Source organism: Montipora foliosa, chromosome 3 (genome assembly GCF_036669935.1).
Source record: "Montipora foliosa isolate CH-2021 chromosome 3, ASM3666993v2, whole genome shotgun sequence".
In the NCBI taxonomy this organism is placed as follows: Eukaryota; Metazoa; Cnidaria; class Anthozoa; order Scleractinia; family Acroporidae; genus Montipora; species Montipora foliosa.
Window position 1 is genome coordinate 32,841,219 of NC_090871.1, and position 18,801 is coordinate 32,860,019.

General features: G+C 39.6%; 1 protein-coding gene across 1 annotated transcript in view; it reads left to right on the plus strand.

The window, feature by feature from the left end:
- Positions 1–18,801, plus strand: part of LOC137997314 (anoctamin-7-like) — a 34,575-nt gene that overhangs the window by 14,817 nt on the left and 957 nt on the right. The window contains exons 11-33 of the mRNA XM_068843231.1: positions 81–150; positions 277–389; positions 526–633; positions 1,934–2,073; positions 5,049–5,106; positions 5,197–5,251; positions 5,763–5,818; positions 6,972–7,046; positions 7,205–7,313; positions 7,786–7,879; positions 8,444–8,552; positions 10,457–10,517; positions 11,380–11,462; positions 11,736–11,873; positions 14,033–14,191; positions 14,289–14,325; positions 14,408–14,519; positions 14,914–14,968; positions 15,325–15,422; positions 16,556–16,680; positions 17,082–17,287; positions 17,778–17,917; positions 18,361–18,451. Coding sequence (XP_068699332.1) covers positions 81–150; positions 277–389; positions 526–633; positions 1,934–2,073; positions 5,049–5,106; positions 5,197–5,251; positions 5,763–5,818; positions 6,972–7,046; positions 7,205–7,313; positions 7,786–7,879; positions 8,444–8,552; positions 10,457–10,517; positions 11,380–11,462; positions 11,736–11,873; positions 14,033–14,191; positions 14,289–14,325; positions 14,408–14,519; positions 14,914–14,968; positions 15,325–15,422; positions 16,556–16,680; positions 17,082–17,287; positions 17,778–17,917; positions 18,361–18,451 — 2,292 coding nt within the window. The remainder of the gene's footprint in view (positions 1–80; positions 151–276; positions 390–525; positions 634–1,933; positions 2,074–5,048; positions 5,107–5,196; positions 5,252–5,762; positions 5,819–6,971; positions 7,047–7,204; positions 7,314–7,785; positions 7,880–8,443; positions 8,553–10,456; positions 10,518–11,379; positions 11,463–11,735; positions 11,874–14,032; positions 14,192–14,288; positions 14,326–14,407; positions 14,520–14,913; positions 14,969–15,324; positions 15,423–16,555; positions 16,681–17,081; positions 17,288–17,777; positions 17,918–18,360; positions 18,452–18,801) is intronic.

Here is an 18,801-nt window from a genome sequence, read left to right on the forward strand (position 1 = left end):
AAAGAAACTTGTCGAGTTTCATAGCCAGCCTACATCTCTTAACTATGCTCGAATCATGTCATTCTTTTTTTTTTTTTCAGAGTGATTTTGACGAGATCGACATGAGTGGGGAGGCAGGTTGTTTTTTCAGAGACCAAAAGAGAAGAATCGGTCAGTCATAGCGTCACTGCTTTGAAGTCAAAGATTTAGCTTCATGATTTTATATATCAAGCTTGCTTAATTTCTCCTCAGTGTTTTTATTTCACATTTCTGTATTACTGTGTCCTTCCATTTTAGATTTTGTTTTAGTTTACGAAGAACTCGACGGAAAGGATACACCAAAAGATGTCCTGCGCCACAGAAAGAAGTACATGAATAATCTACGAAAATCGCAACTGGAATTTGAAGAGGTTTGTTTGGTTTTTTTTTTTCAATTCAATGATGTACCGTTTCTACCCAGATGATACTTTAAATGAGTCAAATTTAAAGTTACTGTAATGAATTTTTTCATTTATTGAATAATAGTTTTCCTGTCGTTTCCTAAAGGAAAAATCTCGCACAAAAAAGGGAACTCTTTACTTTGTAAAGGTTCATGTGCCGTGGGAAGTGATGCTTTTTTACGCTGAAGAACTGAACTTCAAAGGACCATTAAAGGTAGTTGAGTGTTTCCCATTGGTCACTTTGAGATTGCGAGGGAGACAGAGTCGAGAGCCTTGTGTTAAATCAGTGCATTGTGGGACCGTTGGGGGGGGGGGGGCGCATTGTAATCATCGCCTGCGCGGAGCAAGAACTCAAGTTGCAAGAAAGGGATATACCAGGAGGTGAACTTCCTAGACTACCAGAATATGTAAAATGACAATTTTACATTGTTCACTCGCTTACCGATATGCCCAAATTTTCCGGAAAACGAAAAGAGTTGATTAAAGGGTAAGTGAGATCGTTGTACATACGACGTTTACTCAACCTCGTCCCCAGGGCGCTTTTCCCTGGCTTTGGCCACCCAAAGCCAGGGAAAAGCGCCCTGGGGACGAGGTTGGACGTTTACTTACTAACGACGTAAGTTATTAAGATTTAACCCGAAGTTAATTGTTATCGTGCAAGAATATACGAAAGTCTTTCTGTTTTGCAGAGTAAACTACTGCGTAATCAGCGGCTCGTCCCCAAAACAATCCCGCAATGCAATTCAATAAGACTCTCGACCCTGTCTCCCACGCAACCTCAAAGTGGTCAATATAGTTATGACATTAATTATGCAAAATAATTAATTTGCTTCTTAATTACTATCCTGGATTTGATTTTTTTTGGATGGCAAATAACAAAAGGCTAATCTGTCGACATTAAACGTTATTGAAAGTGACAAGGAAAATAAGAAAAATCAACAAAACAAAGACCAGAAAATGATGAAAGTCTTGACTACTACGAGAAAGAAGCCGGTCAACAAAAAAAGACGCTTTACTCTCCAGCTTCATCTTTCGTTATAGCCTCCAACAATTCTAGGGCAACTAAACAGGCTGCCGCCCTCTTTCGCCTCGAAAAGTTCATACCGACACTGTGTTTGCAACTTTTTACGACGCCATTTTCAGAGAAGCACACACGAGCATCACACAAGCCTCTCGCGAACTTGCGTACACGACTTCGAATATCACTAGCTTCCTCGATCCGCTTAACCACGCGCAGTTCATGATAGTTTAAGGCTCTCCAGCTATCATCAAATATCATGCACCGTTTGACCAGGGCTTGAAACTTATTTCTAGTTTCTCCAGTATGTTCTAAGCGCTTAGCGCCTCATGATTGGCTCGTTCGATAGCCTGTTGTGATTGGCCAAAGTGATATGAATTGCCCTTTCAGCTCCTTCGTAATTCGTTTTGTAACTAGAACGTTTTCAGTTCTTTTATATAGTGCACAGTTATGAGTCCTTGGCTCAATACTTTAACCTCTACCATATCATTTACAGAAAAGAGAAGGAGGAGAAAAAATCAATTGGTCAGAGAGAATGCTAGAGAAATTCCACATCCCAAACATATTTAAAGACGATGTTCCCAACCAACCCCCAGACTATTTTACAGCAACGTTTAAGGCGAACAAGCTGCACAAGTAAGGAGTTTACATCTTTACCAAGATAAGTATGGTGTGGTTACGACAATTGAAAGTATGTTAAAGAAAATGATGTAACGTTTCGGCGATAATGTTAACGTTGGCTGGTAAAACATAACTATAAACAGCGGCGTGTTGGTGGATCAAGCTGATAGTTTTTAGGGGACTACTGAACTCCTTTTTAAGGCGGACTTTTTCTTATCGTTTACCTTCATTTACGTCTTTCCATGCACTGTAAGGGTCTACTACAAAAATTTCGGTTGCAGTGAACTCATGTCTTAGGATTGCTTGTACAGGTCCTCAGAACAGGTTTAGCGATTGTTGGAACTTTAAGTAAAACTTAAAGTAAAGTTAAAGTAGTGTCTCGTTAATTTTTTGGAAAAAGTGCAATGTTGCCTTATGATCAGGTAAAATCTAAAAAGTTATTTGTTGCAGTACTGTAATTGACATCAAAGTAGAGCATATCACTAAGCTCAGTTAAGGTTACCACATACCTTCAGATCGGCAATTTTCTTCATTTGGATTTTTGCCTCAAAGTAACGATCGAATTGTGATTTCTAATTAAAAAAAAAAAAAAGATAAAGAAAGACCAAATATTGGCCGGAAGTTAAAGTCCCCCTTTTGATTGACAGCGTATGAAATCAACCGAGACGACTTTCGCGGGAATTAAACGGATGTCACGAATTGACGATTCAGTTGATCAGCATTGTTGTTCTGACTGCCAAGCGTGTCTTTTATTAGGTACAATCTCTTCTCTTTAGTTATGGGTAAACATGGACATTGGAATGTCCGTGGACCAGTTCGAAAAACCGAAAAAAGCGAAGAACGAAAGTAAATACAGCAACGAGTGAAGACGCAAAAGTCGGCCTCACGAAGTCAGATGAAGAGTCGTAGTATCAGAAGTGGTCTGACGATTCTGACTTCGAGTTGGATGAAGCTGCAGCCATTGGATCAAGTAGGCAACAATCGAGTTAAGACAAGTTGAAGATTTTGTAAAAAATTGAGAACTTGATGAGTCTGATACCGAGGAATCGTCGGACTCCTTGAAGATTATTGAAGCGTCGAAGGGATCTGTTGAGACTGTAAAACCGGAGAAGTTCAGCTTCTCAAAGACGAAAGTTCAAGAAACGGCCAGGGAAAGATTTGGATTCTTCGATGCAAACGCATCGATTGCAAAGAAGAAGAAATGTTTTTACACCTCACTATAGAGTTCGCGACCCTATGAGGCGAACTGAGCAATCGTTTTGGCCTTTAGGTCAGTTTTATCTTTCTGTTCTTTCTGGCTGGTTTGCCACTCTTCATTTGATCCGATGTGCTTTTCTCCAACATATCGGCGAAACATTTTCCGTCTAATCTGTCAGAAACAAAATAGTTCTTGTCTTTTCGCACGTTTGAATGTGTCGATTGCTGGAAGTTTGGTCATGATTTAAATACGACAATGATATTAAACTTGGAAGATTTTCTTCTTAATCACGAAATGTTTCTATTCAACATCTTGTCATAAAAGGGAGAGATTGAAACATACCCGATTTCTGCCATCGCCATCATGGTCATCTCTCTCTGTAACTTATCGGCTCATTTAAAGCTGCCGCGCTTTCTTTCCTTAGTTTTCTTCGACCAGTCGCTTTAGCTTGCTTTCTGGGTTTCGTATCCTTTTTCGTCTTCCCAATTTTGCTAAACCAGCTTCAAGAGAAAACGAGCTACAGAAAAATATCTCTGCGCTCTAAGTGCAATGCGAAACGAAGAGGGTTGTTTCAGAATCGCTATTTTCTCGAATCATTTTTTTCAATTGAAGGGGACACTTTAAAGAGCTAAAACCCAAAGGAGATTTGTTCGTTTGTCCTCAAATTTGGACAGTGTCTAGTTTAACATATAAACAACAAAAACCTTGTCTGCGAATTTTTTATTTCAAAATACTTTTTCTTCGCGAGCGATTTTTGTACGACTAATCCAGACTTTTTTCATCTTATTTTGAAATGTTCTGTAACTTTTCAATGCCATTAAATATGGCAAAACGCAGAAATCTTTTTTTAGCGCTTTTGGTCCGAAAACTGAGGAACAAGTTAAACATTGGCGAGAAGCAAAATTCGCTTCGAATTGCAGCTTTCAAAAGGTACTAATTCGGACGCTCGCATTTAGAGGTCGTGAAAAATTCGACAATTGGTGGTGTAGTTTGATATCCAGCTCTATAAGCTTTAATTTGATATAGGGGTTTAGGTATCTACAGTTTAAACCGGACCTGCTACATTGCGTGGACGCGAGACACCCCTGAAGGTATACGGTAACCTTAAAGCATACTCTTCACCATTCTCTTTTTAAATTAATACATGTACCAGGATCTTCCAGGTGAAGGCATATAAACTTCCCAATTCTCAAATAGGAAGATCGTATAGGTAAAGAGTTCTATTGTTAGAGGCAACAACAAGCTCTTTCAAGCGGTAAAGATGTATTGCTAGGATGATTCACATCCTGCATGGTGTCTGCTTAAAGTGTCTATCACCTCAAAAAACACTTTCCGCTCAACAATTCTCTGCATTTGTCTAACACTAATTCCTTGGTTCGCTTGACTCTTTCCTTGAAAGTCAATATTTATAGGAGTCCTCAAGGGTGGAAATACTAGTTGTAATTTTGATCTACGACCGCGCAAGTTAGAGGAATGGGTTTCCTACCGGGTGGAAGTCACAGGCTGCCTTGCATTGTGAAAGTTCTTTGAAGTAATCTGTGACGTCACCCGGTATCGAACCCATGCCCCTTCATTGCTTTGTCGCGGATCAAACTATGACCACTTTTCCCGTCTTTCAAGGAGAGTTTTCAATAAAAAAAGGTTCTAAAACCAACAAAATATATTTGGGGCGATTTCAGAGAATAAATAAGGTGGAAAAGTTTATTGAGATGATAGGCACTTTAAATGTTATACCTTCCTTACTCCATGTAAACAGCACTAACACTTGTCTCCATCATGAATCGATGTTCAGGTTTGCTGGCAGTGACAATCCTGATGTGTATTTCAAAGACACGGAGCGGACAAGAGTGGTAAGCCCCATAAAACATAATCGGTCACACCTTTTTCTATCATACAAATCGAGAGTTGCCAGACTGATATGTTACACTATCGATCTGCAGGCAAACGAGATTCTGGAAACAGCGGTCTACGGAAGCAGGCAAAAGGGAGAAATAGGTGAGTTAGTTTCTGAATTTCTGAATTGATTATTTATAGCTCGGCTTATCGCAATCCAAAATCAAAACCCACTTACTTTTGTGTTTTTCACAATCTTGGCTCTACGTCCAATTACAAAATTGTGGAAGGACCCGACGGAGAACTTTCATTTAAGTGATTAAATCCAAAGTGTTAATTTTTTAATTGAGAATCAGCAAAGAAGGGACGAATCAAAGAAAGCGATCGGAAGTTGAAGCGAACACTTGTAAGCAAACTTATCCCCAGAGTTTTCTCAGCTTTCAACATGGCGGCTTGTCTGGGGACGAAGTTGATTTATAGAAGGTCTTGAGTCCTTCAGTAATATGTGTCCAGCACTTTGCAATTGATCTTCATCCTGATTGGTTGCGAAAATGGTAAGGGATTCTTATTTTTGGGCTCTCGTAGTAATGTAAATTTATCGCTCTAGGCGCAACATTACTGTGATCACTCCGACAAAAAAACTATTGTTGTTACCACTTTTTGTCCCGAACAGGTATCAGTAGATTAGTGGAGGAAGAAGTGTACTGCGCAGCGTATCCACTTCATGTGGTGAGTTTGATGATTCGAAGAGGATTACTTTGTTCCAGTCATTAAGAGATTTGGCGTCATTTTGGGGGCCGCTCTATTCTGCTCTAGCAGACTTTCTTCAACTGTGATTTCTTATGCTTACCCTCAAAAAATAAGATATCGTTTCATTCCGTTCGTGTTTATTTTATTTTATTTCTACAGTGCCCCCAGCTAACCTAGTTTAATGCTTTGCTCCCACGAGTCTCTTTAGCTCAACTGTTGAGCACCCGAACTAGTACCGTACGTAAGCCTTCGTAGGTTCGACTGCTCCAAAGAAGCACTCGGTTTTTTGTCGCCATTGAGAAAAAGGAAAAAAAACCTCATCTCTTCATTTCATACACCGGGGTTAACAATAACCATCATATTCATCACAATGAACTTTTTTACGCTGGAGACGCATAATCCGCCCAGATGAATTATGCGTCTCTCAAGTTATTTGTCCAGTGTAAAGACGGGACGAACTATATTATATAAAAGACGCATAACTACGTCTTGGACGGACTTGGGGAGCAATTTTTTCTTCGTCTGTTAAATTCGTCTGGTATAAAGATGGGCACGAGACGAATTATAGGTCTGAACGAACTATCCAATTAACTGTGTCTTCGAAGACGTGCTAAAGTGGATAATTCGTCCAGACGCATAATGCGTCTTGTGCCCATCTTTTCACGAGACCAATTTTACAGACGCAGAAAAAAATTCGTCCAGTACTCGTGCGTAAGCCTTCTAGTACTAGTACTCGTACTTCCAGGTGCCAACCTGGTCAGAGTTTTTCTCTGTCCTTGTGTGGGCCCATTTCCATCAGTAGGGCTAACGCTCACATGGTTCATATTGGGTGGAAACTCAGCACTTCACATTACACTCTAATCAGTTAAGTCTGTTCATACATAAGTGCTACACGGCCAACGTTTGCAAAAACGTAACCCTTCCTTGTACTTGCAGAAAAAAATTGCTTGCCAAGTCCGTCCCAGACGGACTTATGCGTCTTATATACAATATAGTTCGTCCTGTCTTTACACTGGACGAATAACATGAGAGACTCATAATTCGCCAAGTAGCCAAGGTTGTCCCAGACGAATTATGCGTCTCTAGTATAAAAACGGCCAATATCATATTGTTCAGTTTTAATCCTTGGCAGGGGCCTGCAGAGTTGCCTTCTGATTGGCACAAAAATCCTGATGGACCTGAGGAGGAAACTCTCAACAAACGACAGGTAAATAATGAACAGAATTCGTCACCGGGTAGTGTGTGTTTGTTTGTCTTTTTGCTTTCGATTTCTCTGCAAACTCTTAGAATTGATAATTGAACTTTGATCCTTTGTATCACAATCTCAAGTTTAATACGTCTGATTTTCCATGTTACACGTAACAGGTACTCAGGGAATACTGGGCTCGTTGGGGAAAGTGGTATAAATATCAACCGTTGGATCACGTCAGGGAATACTTTGGAGAAAAGATTGGCATCTATTTTGGTTGGCTTGGTAAGACCGTAAAAACGCCTGGTCAAGTTGATAATTTCATTTCTTATTGACAAGGACTGTCTTCAAAGTTTGCACTGGGTCAACGAAGCATCTACCATGGTTAAAATGAAGCCAATAATGAGGTCCAATAACGGCCATAGTTACAAAGCAACTAATTATTTGATTTTGGACAAAACGCGCATGAAACTATTCCCTAATTTCACTCTTCAGTCACTATTTGATTTCCCATACTAATCAATGAGACCCAAGAAACAGAGCCGCAGGAAAAGGGCGAAGATGGGAGACGAACAAGGAAAAGTGGGTAATGAGAGGTTGAGACGAGAAATGGTCCAATGAGCCTTTTGTAACACAAAAAAGAAAAGAAAAGAAACGTTTGGCGAGCAGACTCATTTTGCAGTGCGACCTTTGTTTGTCCTCAAGCTGAATGTCTATACATTCAAATTCTTATCTTTTCAATGATCTTTCTCTGTAGGTCAATACACTGCATGGTTGATAATGCCATCCATTGTTGGTTTGCTTGTTTTCCTGTATGGCTACATGACACTTGATACAACTCAAAATACAGCGTGAGTATACCATGAAAATAGAAAAATTATAATGATAAGTAAGAAATAAACAAACCCATACTTAAGAGACCTTATCTACAACAAGCTGACAAAGCTTGTCTACGTAGTCCAGACCAAAATAGAAATTTCGACAGTTTGCCTTAAATTGCTAAAATAATCAACACTCAATAATCAAGTAAATCAAGAGTGTATTATAAGCACAAGTTATCTGAGCAAGAAAGCAAGAAATAGATGAAAAACGATTCATTCAAAAAGTATTGCTTATGATCTATGGAGTGTTCCTGATTTCACGGCAAGCTCACATCGTGTATCACTGCACACGACCGTTCTTTTCTCCGTAAGAGACCTTATTCCCATACGTTTTCCCCAATACTGATCAGGTGACGACAATCGGCAGATTTGGTTTTTGTTTTGTTCATTAAAATAGTAAGTGCGAGCATGTGTAAGAATGACTTACTTTGAAAGAAAATGATCCTCTTGAGTACTGTCAGATGATGAACTCATTGGGAAAGCAAAATGTACAAGCGACTAATGTCTATTTAAACAAGTCTTCTTGATCCTTAGGTCGGAGATCTGTAACAACCCAAACTGGACATTTGTAATGTGTCCACTGTGCGAAGAAGAGTTAGGTTGTGGCGTGTGGGATCTTAAAACTAGTTGTGGTCGAGCGAGAGTAAGTACTGAAACCCGGCGCATTCTGCCCAGAATTTCTGTTGTCGTGCTCATTTAAATATCATGGGATCTCATCTGCTTCCGACAAAAATGCTGACGATAGGGCAATCAGTCTTCAGCACCAAATAAAATGCACAATTCAACAGAAAGCTATGGTTAGTGTTATATGAAGTCTCCCCGGTGATTGGCCTAATTATCTTTGAGGAATATTTTATAAAAGAAACAGAGGACGTTTTTCCTTGTTTCCATAGCCTCATCTAAACACTCGGGGGAGAATTCGAGACAGTTACGCAAACCCTCGACTGCGTCTCGGGTTTGCATAACTGTCTCGAATGGGCCATTTCCGAGTTGCTGTTTGTCTCGGTTTCGAAGTGAGGGTCAAGTGAGTCTTGGTGCTCAACTATTGTAAGGGAAATGAGTTTGATTTGCATAAGAATACGCAACTCATTTCCATTGGCATGGTTGTGCACCAGGACTTGCTTTGAAAACGAAGCATGCATCAACTCGGAAATGGGCTATTCTCCCAACTCGTCCTCGTGTTTAGATGAGGCTATGGAAACACGGAAAACGTCCTCTATTGCTTAAATGGTGCAAGCGGGAGGTTGCTTAGCAAACTCCCAAGTGCATCATAACTCAATGGTGCACGCTGAGGCGTTTACCATTTGTTTTATAACATAATCGTTAACACCGCTCCTGCGTGTTTTGATTGTATTTTCATAAATCAAGTTTGGTCAATAGTCAATGTCAAAAGACAACTATGAATGAACACAGACAAAATGATCAACAAACAGTTTTCCCAGCCAAAAATTCTATTGGAATCAACAAGAATTTTTTCTTAGGGTTAGGAGAAAAAACATTTCGATTTTCTTGCGAGCGTCGACACAAACACGCTGTCTTTGCACATGCTTCGCCTCTGTTGAAAGCGTTCAACCCATCGCAAACAGCGCGACTTTTCCAAGCGAAAAAAGGGAGGCTACACTATTTCAGCTCAAATGGCCGATGAAGTAAAGCAAAAGAAAATCGACATTAAAAAACACCATTTGCCTTCCTGTAACATTGTCCCTGGCCCCATAAAATCCATTTCAATTTCGCGATTTGGCTTAAATATTTGAGCAGAGTTCAGGTTGTGTTTTGGAAATCAAAGCAGTACAAACACAAAACGATCTTTCGTCGCTTTAAGACCTTCAATCCTCCCTTTTCCACTGCTGATTAATCTTTAGGGCTATATATTTCTGTTTTGAGCTCTGTAGAGGTTCACCCCCATTCTAAGAGGAGGAAAATATGTCTTGGAAAATTAGGACTGATGCGCTAGTGACGCCATTTTCTTCTTTCCACAATCTCGGACAGTTAGATCGCACGTCAGCTGTCTTCAGCGAGCGTGCACCCATGGGCAAATAGTAAATGAGCAATTGGCCAATCAGAACGCGCGCTTTATCCAAGTTTCGTTATAATTTCTCTTGCTAATCTCTTTTTGATACACTGCAGTGCTTTTTAGCCTTTTTCTCTCGGAACACGTTGCAAAGAAAAAAAAACTTAGTTTTTGACCTTCGGAATGGACATGAAATGAAAGTTAGAATAAGTCAGTTGGTCAGGTTTGCTTGTCACTGCTGAAGTTACTTATCTAATTCCGATTTTTCTAACAATTTATTTTCAAAGAGTCTTCCTCATAATTCTGTTATTTTTCTCTCGGATGTACGGGGGATGTTGAAGTTTCGAGTAGAACGGTGAATAAGCACGACGTTAGCGGCAAACGTCAAACGTCGTGAGTGAAATTAGGGTTTTGCCAAAAGTTCTCAAAGGAACGAGACAAGTTAAAATGAGAGAATTTTCACGCTTTTGTGACAAGCAAGAGCCTGCCCTTACATCACGTCCCTTAAGATACTTTTCCATTTGATTTGTTATCAGATATCCTACTTGTTTGACAATCCAGCCACTGTGGCTTACGCTGTATTTGTATCGTTTTGGGGTAAGTAGTCCTCTATGTAGTTCTCATCTTATACTGTAAGCATTTTTTTCCTGGTCCAATAGCAGTAGATTTCCTCTGTCTTCAGTGCTACCCTAACTCTGCTCTTCAAAATACATCATACGATTTCGTTGTATTCTTTTAACGTTTTTAGATGCAAGTGTCCGTCCGCCAAACTACTCGCGATGCGATTCTTAAAGTGACCATGAATTTACAATCTAGACTATCAGCAACTTCAACATCAGTTTAAAAGTAGAGAAAATGAACTGTCTCGGCTTAATTTACAGCAGCGGTATTGCCTAAGACGCCTGAGGATTTATGCTACTCAACGTGGCTATTTCTCGCAGCTTTTGCGGGAGGCACTCAACACTTTCGGTACAAAAGAAGCACTTTACAGCCTCCCTCATCAACGTCTTTTTGGTATATCCCACATTTTGGGCAGCTTCTGCAGGTACCTGAGCAGAAATTTACGTAAAACAAAAGAAACAAAAGACAGAAAACAAAACAACTGCAAATAAAGACTAATCCAAAGTTACCCAAAACACAATGTTTTCCGTTACCTGCAGAAGAACCATATTGTGGGACTTCACGTGCTCATGATATATAGATAGATTCGACTGGGACAATAGACGCCAAGGGAAGAAAGCTAACTATAGGTGGTTCCCCGCATTTGTTGGCATGAGAGACTTTTTCACCAAGGGGAACAGTGTTGTGTTTGTGTTTGGTTCTGTACTAGGCTTGGACAGTTCATAAGCTTGTTTCTGAAAAACAAAACCCTTAGTATCTTCAATCCTTAGCGATGCTGTTTTTTTAAAACACAAAAGTAACTCATAAAGAATGTTAATTGTATGCTTTGTGTTGGCAGCCGTGTTTTTCCTGGAGTACTGGAAACGAAAAGAAATAACCCTTGCTTATCAGTGGGATGTATTGGGTTTTGAAGAGGAAGAGGTACGTCATTTAAAGTACACTGATTTCTCCTTTTTTGTCAGTTGAACGCTCTAAAGGAAAACCAAATACTCATTTGGTCACACTCGTTTTGCTGCTTTTACGTGGCTTGCTAGTTTTTTCAGTTGAGTAGTTCATTCGCTTATCTGCCTCTGTTGTGATTTGTCAACGTCCTTCTTTTTAGTTTAATTAACAGCCCTCAATTTGAAAACCACCTTACCTTGTTTGGTAGATGTTCTCAGTTATTTATTCTTTCCTTGTATTGTTCGTTATTAGGAAAGACCTCGACCCACATTTGCAGCTCTAGCGCCAGCAGTGGAGCGGAATCCCATAACAGGACTATTGGAGCCTCATTTTCCTCCTGAAAAGCGATTTCCCAGGATTGTTTCAGGAGTCGCCATCGTTGTATGCATGGTGAGATAATTTTCATTTCCCATATGAACGTTATTCCTGAAGGCGCTTAATGGGGTATGATGCAGGACAGCAAGCAGTCTCATCGAAGTCTATAAAAGTTGTCCGTGTCAGTCACGTCACGCAAGCAAGCTAAACAGCTACGTTCGATATGAAAATGATTTAGAGTATTTCAACGCTCTTAACCTGAGAATAAAGAATAATTATCTGAATCGAAGTGAAAACCTTTGTAATTAAATGTCCCCGGCTGATATTTTGAATATTTGATCCTACGATGTACAGGAAGAAATACTAAGCTTCGGTTCTCACTCTGCCAGAGTCTTCTTCCTGGCAATTGAACAGGTCACATGACATGTGACCTGATCAGCCTCGTCCAGACCGCTGGAAGGTTGTATCTTTTTTCGGTCTCGATTTAGGATCGGTTTGTGGGCTCTTATTTAAATTGCTTTTCGAACCAACGTGGATCTCTACTCAGGATCCGCGCCACGTTAACGTGAACATATCGTTTTCAGTTGTTGATGTTGATGTGTTGAGAAACCTCGAGGACGTGCAGCTTGGTAGCTTGAGTCTCCAATGTTGCTCACCTCCACTCCACCTGAATGCATCTTATAAACGGGGCCACAGACTTCTTTAGTCTTGCAAAAGATATCTTCGAGCCTTCATGTTGTTTTAATGTATGCCTCAGTGCCGTACAAAATAATTACTGTTTTGATATTCTCTCACGTATCTGGTGTCGAGTGTTGTTCTTTCCAACACCCCCACCCCCCCCCCCCCCCTCCCCCGCCAAAAAAAAAAAAACAGAAAATAAGTGCACTCTGCTTTGATAACTTGTGATGAAATGCCCTGCTAATAGCCGATGTAAGTAAAGGTTTCATTGATATGTTGTCATCTTTGACGGGCATAATACTCGCAGACATTTTGCTTATTTGATCTTGGCCCACTTCCTTCTCCTCTACCCGATCTATGGTTAACTTTGTTGGTTTTGGAGCACTGAAGGATCGAGAGAGAAAATTCAGGGATCCATATTTATTTTTATTAAAGTCGTCCGCCGGGCAAGTTCGTCTTCTGATATACTTGCCCCGACAAATTTTGGGTTGCCCGGGCAAAAATGCGGAAGTATAGCAAATGGTCGATAAAATTGCTCGTAACTTCAGCATTCGTGTTTTATTTTACACACTCGTCAATAATTTTGACTCTGGAGTAATTTGTTATTTGCACCGTGGGAACCCGATTTACAGTGGTCCATTTCTGCCGCTGCAAAATGTACTTGAATGTAGGCTAAGCTTACAAAGTTACGATTCAAAGACCCAAAGTTTCGACTCTCCTGTCTAGTGTCTTCCTCTTATATGCTATCAAGATTTTGTGTTTTTCCTGTTCGTAAGCAGCATGTTCTGCTCCACTTGTTTTCCTTTTTGCCGGGGGTGGCGACACACCTTGTATCAGCTGAGACCACGAATCTTTGCTCTTTGTTAAACGACTTGCTAACAACCATGCCCGCGGCTAGATACATGAAACTTAAGTCTGCAATCGTTTGAAGGAAAATACCGCGTGGTCAAAGATGGCGCCCAAACTTGAGATCTCATTGCTGAGAAAAGCTGCATGTTTATTCCTTATTTTCTTGGAGTTTCCATTGAATGACAAGCGAACAGAACGAAAGTACATTCTATAGTATAACATTTGATGGCATTCATAAAAAGATATTGATTAAAACATCACTCGTCCAACGGACGACCTTTGGAGTTCTTATACTCGTCCGGGCGGGTTTTTAGTTGTCTGGGACGACCGGATGACTGCGAATGTGGATCCCTGGGAAAATGCCGTCCTTTTTAATAACGAGCCTTGAACAAGTTGCAGACTGACTTAGCTTTGCAAAACAGTTTATCAATCACGTGGGAAACGTCGCCAGCTGCGCGTTTTAATTGCCGCTATCCAACCTGAAAAGAAAACGGCAGAATAAAAAGAAAATCGTCATGCGACTCATGCCGACAGTAATTTATGCAGCTTGCCTTTTGCTGGTAAGGAGATGTCACAGAAAATCTCATGTTTCCTCTAAGTACGCCTGTCACATAAAAGAATTAACTATTGGAGGGTAATGTGAAGTGCTAATCACATAAAGAGCTTGTTTTCAAGTTCTCACTGATTACTTATTTTGTTATTGTTAGGTGTCCCTTGTCGTGCTGTTCATGGTGGGAGTGATTGTCTATAAGCTGCTTGTAATTCATCCTTTGTACAAGAATCCCCAATTCCAGCAATATGCTGCCACTATTGTCTCTGTTACGGGATCCATCATGAACCTTATAATCATTATGATTTTAAGCAAGGTGCGTGAACAGGATTTTTTCCGCATTTCTGTTTTTTCGACTATTGTTTCATGATGAACCAATTTTAACAATGAAATTCTTGCTCCCTTTCCCCAAGGTATATGAAAAGCTAGCTTACGTACTCAATCATTGGGGTAAGTTTTGATTTCGGTCAACGGACTTGTGGTGGTGTTCAGTTCACCTTTTAACTTTCACCTTCGTTTGCTTTTCCTGTAGAAATGCATCGGACACAAACGGAGTACGAAGACAACTTAACGCTGAAAGTCTTCGTCTTCCAGTTCATGAATTTCTTTTCCTCCATCTTCTATATTGCCTTCTTTAAGGGAAAGTAAGTTCTCTGTTTTTTCTAACAAATTCGTTTTCTTCAGATCACAGCGGCCATTCATTTAATTAAGGACCAGTAATCATTATGATGGGACAGGTCTGGTGCAAATTGCGTGAAAATTCATGTTTAATCCATATGGGAGGATCAAGAAAATTTGAGCACAGCCTTCCCCTATTTACTTTGTTCCTTCCCTCTCTGAATAAAAAGAGATCCTAAACAACAGCAAAATGTCACTCGTTTTTGACTATTTAACCCAATCGGCTTCGATGATCATCTGCCAAGTCGATCTCGGTTCAAACTACCAAACAAGGTAGCGAAAGGAGAAGGTGGATACATCTAATCATGTACTGACCCTTGAAAATACCCCAGATCAGCTTTTATTTTCCTTTCTTAACAGACTTGTTGGTTATCCTGGACATTACTCAAGAATATTTGGTCTCAGAACAGAGCAGGTAAGACATTGTTAGCCAAGGTCATCGGAAGCGATGTCTTGTTTAGGGCGTATTTCCTTCACTCAGCCCAACCAAGGGCCTCAAGTCCGTTTCACCAGAGAAGCGAGAGAGGTTGCCACAACAAATCTAGAGATATATGCTCTGGTTCAAAAAGTTGGAAGTAATGGTACGAAAGGAGAATAAAATTTGACCAACACTATGGGAAACCTCCGAATTTCGGGGCTATAGCATTTCATCCTGGCTTGAACAGCGTAAGGACAAGCAAGATGCCATTACGCGTAAACAGATGCATCTAATTTAAAAGGGGCAAACGCAAATCTGTAACGAAGCTAGCATATTCCTTTTTCTGTTTGCAGTGTAGTCCTGGTGGTTGTCTAATGGAGTTGGCGCAGCAGCTTGCTGTTATTATGATTGGCAAACAAATGATCGGCAACATACAAGAGGTTCTTGTACCGTAAGTTATTCAAGATTGTTATGATTCTGATGAAATCCTCCATCATGACAAATACTGAGAGGCTGAATTTACTTTTTAAAAGTTCTGAAAACTTTTCGGGTCCTGACTTCTGATTAAAAATCCTATATGAATAGCATTTTCCACATTTGATAAAAATAGATTGCACAGCATTATGGGATCAGATTGCACAGCATTATGGGATCGAAATGCGGACAAACGTCGCTAAAATGTCTTTGTCCGCCTATTATTCCCAAGATGCTTTGGGCGCTAGATCGTGAGGTCAATTGAAAAGAGTGCTATTAAGAAAAAGTACACTTGCTGCAAGAATACTACATAATGAATTTGATTTAAGTTTCAAGTACATTTAGCGCAGGACACTAATTGGGGACACCGTACATTAAAATCGAATCAAATGTCATATGAAATCTTAGGTTTGTGTTTGAGGAGAAGGCGAAATGGAAGCCTGGCCCAGGAAAAAAAATTCCTGGAGCAGAGAAGAGAACCAACAAAACTCAACCCACATGTGACGCCGAGTTAAAGATTGAAACCCAAATTTTTTTTCGGCTTTTAAAAACGGGAAAAATACACTCTTAATGACCATTATTGCCATTTTTGGTTACATGCGTGGGAGATTCGGAAAAAAAAGTAAGGACTGCTAAATGTTTCCTTAACCAATAAATTACTATGCGTAATTTGCGTTCAAGTTTTGCATAGAATTCATAAACTTCATTCATTTCTTTCATCGTGGGTGATAAAATTTCGTGAAACAGAGATAAGGTAAGATTCAAAGTAGCTTACCTTTTATAAAAGGAAACAATTTAAACAATGACGCTTTGAATCGTCAGAACACTAGCTGTTACGTTGTCAACGCTTTGTTCGCGATAAATTGGTTGGCCGGCCGGGGCAATATGTGAAACATTTCACCTGCAGATTATAGATATCCAAGAATAACGGACTCTTCTGTTTTCCAAAATGACATTTGTCTATGTTTTCCAGGGCATGGAAATCGCTAATAAAAGACGGGAATCTCTCGTATTGAAAAAAAAAAAAGTTCAAAATTGTTGGAGTTGTTCTACGTTTTTTCTTCAGTCCTCAGCTTGCATTTGATGATTGCCAATTGAACTTGTTTATAGGGAGATTAAAAAGTACATGAAGAAAAAGAAAATGGCAGTGACAGGAAATGAAGTAAAACCACGATGGGAACTTGACTTCGACTTACTGGAAAACGAGGGCCTTTTTGGAGAATATCTTGAAATGGGTATGTCACTTGCTCCATTTTGGCTTATGATCCATGATTGTATATAATTGATGAAAACGTTCTGGGAGTATTAGCCTGCAGGGCATAATCATTCCGTTCAGTTCAAGGCGAGCAGCCACATGTTTTGTGAACTAATTGCCGAGACTGATATAAGCTGCAGGTTTGAGACTCTCGATGACACCAAACTTCTTAACGCACCAATCATCGTTCTTCATTTCAGCAAGTAGTCAATAATTAAAGCCGCTCAATCTAATCAATCTAATAATAATAATAATAATAATAATAATAATTATTATTATTATTATTATTATTATTATTATTATTATTATTATTATTATTAAACCCTATAAAATGCACTTTTAGCAATCTTAACTAGAGATACTTGTATTTTTTCTCCACAGTCATTCAATTCGGATTCATCACAATCTTTGTTGCTGCGTTTCCTTTGGCTCCGTTCTTCGCTCTCGCCAACAACGTTTTTGAGATCAGAATTGATTCAGACAAAATTGTGAACGACATGAGAAGACCCGTGGCTCACAGAGCGCAGGACATCGGAATCTGGTTCACTATCTTAAGTTCTGTGACAAAATTAGCAGTTATAAGTAACGTAAGTATAAACTGTGCTGTAAACCTTTTCTACACCTGGCATTCCTCCCGGTTTCGGAACGGGTCAGAATTATCCCATCAAAATAAAGAAAGTAATGAATAGATAAATTTGCAAATAACTGTCTTTATTATATGCTCAACAGGATATCGCGTTTCTGATTGGTCAACGACGAATTCATAAATAGGTTACCGTTGATAGAGTGCAATTCGGAAGTTGCTATGGAAACAAAGCGATGGAGTGATTTTGTTTAGTATATACAATAGATATGAACTTGATCGTATGAACTTCTCGTAGTGTATTTCGTGGTTTATGATCACTCGTGATGTTTTGAAAGTTCTCAAATTGCACCACCTTAAAATTAACGTTCGGCTGTTAAGAGATTCGTGGTAACAAAAGTTCTCTTCCATGTATTTTACCCAGAGATGACTTTGGTCGCATTGTCTAGTTCAATGGGATCTGTTTCTCACTAATTTTCATTTTTAATTAACAGGCATTCCTTATAGCATTTACCTCTCAGTTCTTACCCAAGTTATTATACGTGGGAAGCGTGTCACCCGATGGTTCTCTAAAGGGATTTACAAACTTTAGCCTCGCTTGGGCGCCTGAAAATACAACCTCGCAACCCTGCAGGTATTGTCTGGAATAATTAATCAAGCTGTTCGGCAGCTGTAGTACACATGACGAACACAAAAAACTACGAGAACATGTATTGCATAGAAAACGACTCTTAATGGTTGAAATATAACTGTTAAAAAAAAAGGTCTCCCGACTAAAGTCAAATCTATTTTGACTTTCCGAGACTTTGAGGAAATGCGACTCTGGTTTCAAAAGTGGGTTTTGAATGTTCTTTTCGGTACACATGAAATGGATATAATTAAGGGATGCAAGGTATATTTGAATTAAGTCGCGAAACAACTGAAAAAAATTCCCCCCGGGAAAGAATGTGAAAGATTTTGAGCTACTTTGGAAAACTAGACCATTTGGAAACAGACTAAATACCTGTACAATGCTTCGCCAATCGACTTAGCCGGCTAACAACATAAGATTAATGAGCGCATTTATTTCTTTCCCAGATATATCGACTTTCGTAACCCCGATGGTACACTGAGCAAATTCTATTGGCATCTGGTGACATTAAAACTTGCATTTGTAATTATGTTTGAGGTAAGTTTAAAAAGAGAGCAGTTTTACTATGAGGAATTATGTGTGTGCGCAAAATTGGCCAGTCCAGTATTACCGATTTGATCTGGTCTCACAAAAAGTTACTTTCTTTGATACCGAAGTTTGTTCCTATTACTTTCACCTGCACTGAGGGGAAGAATTGAAAAGGCCAAATAGACCAAAGAGTAACCTACCAAAACAATAACAGCTAAGGGAAGCCATTTTGTTTCTCGTGGACTGTATGCTCGGAGGTCAACAATACCTTGCTCGTCAGCTCCGAGTAGACCAATCATAATGCACGAAAAGCACTATCCACTTGAATGTTTAATACCAACAAACTTGACTACTGAACT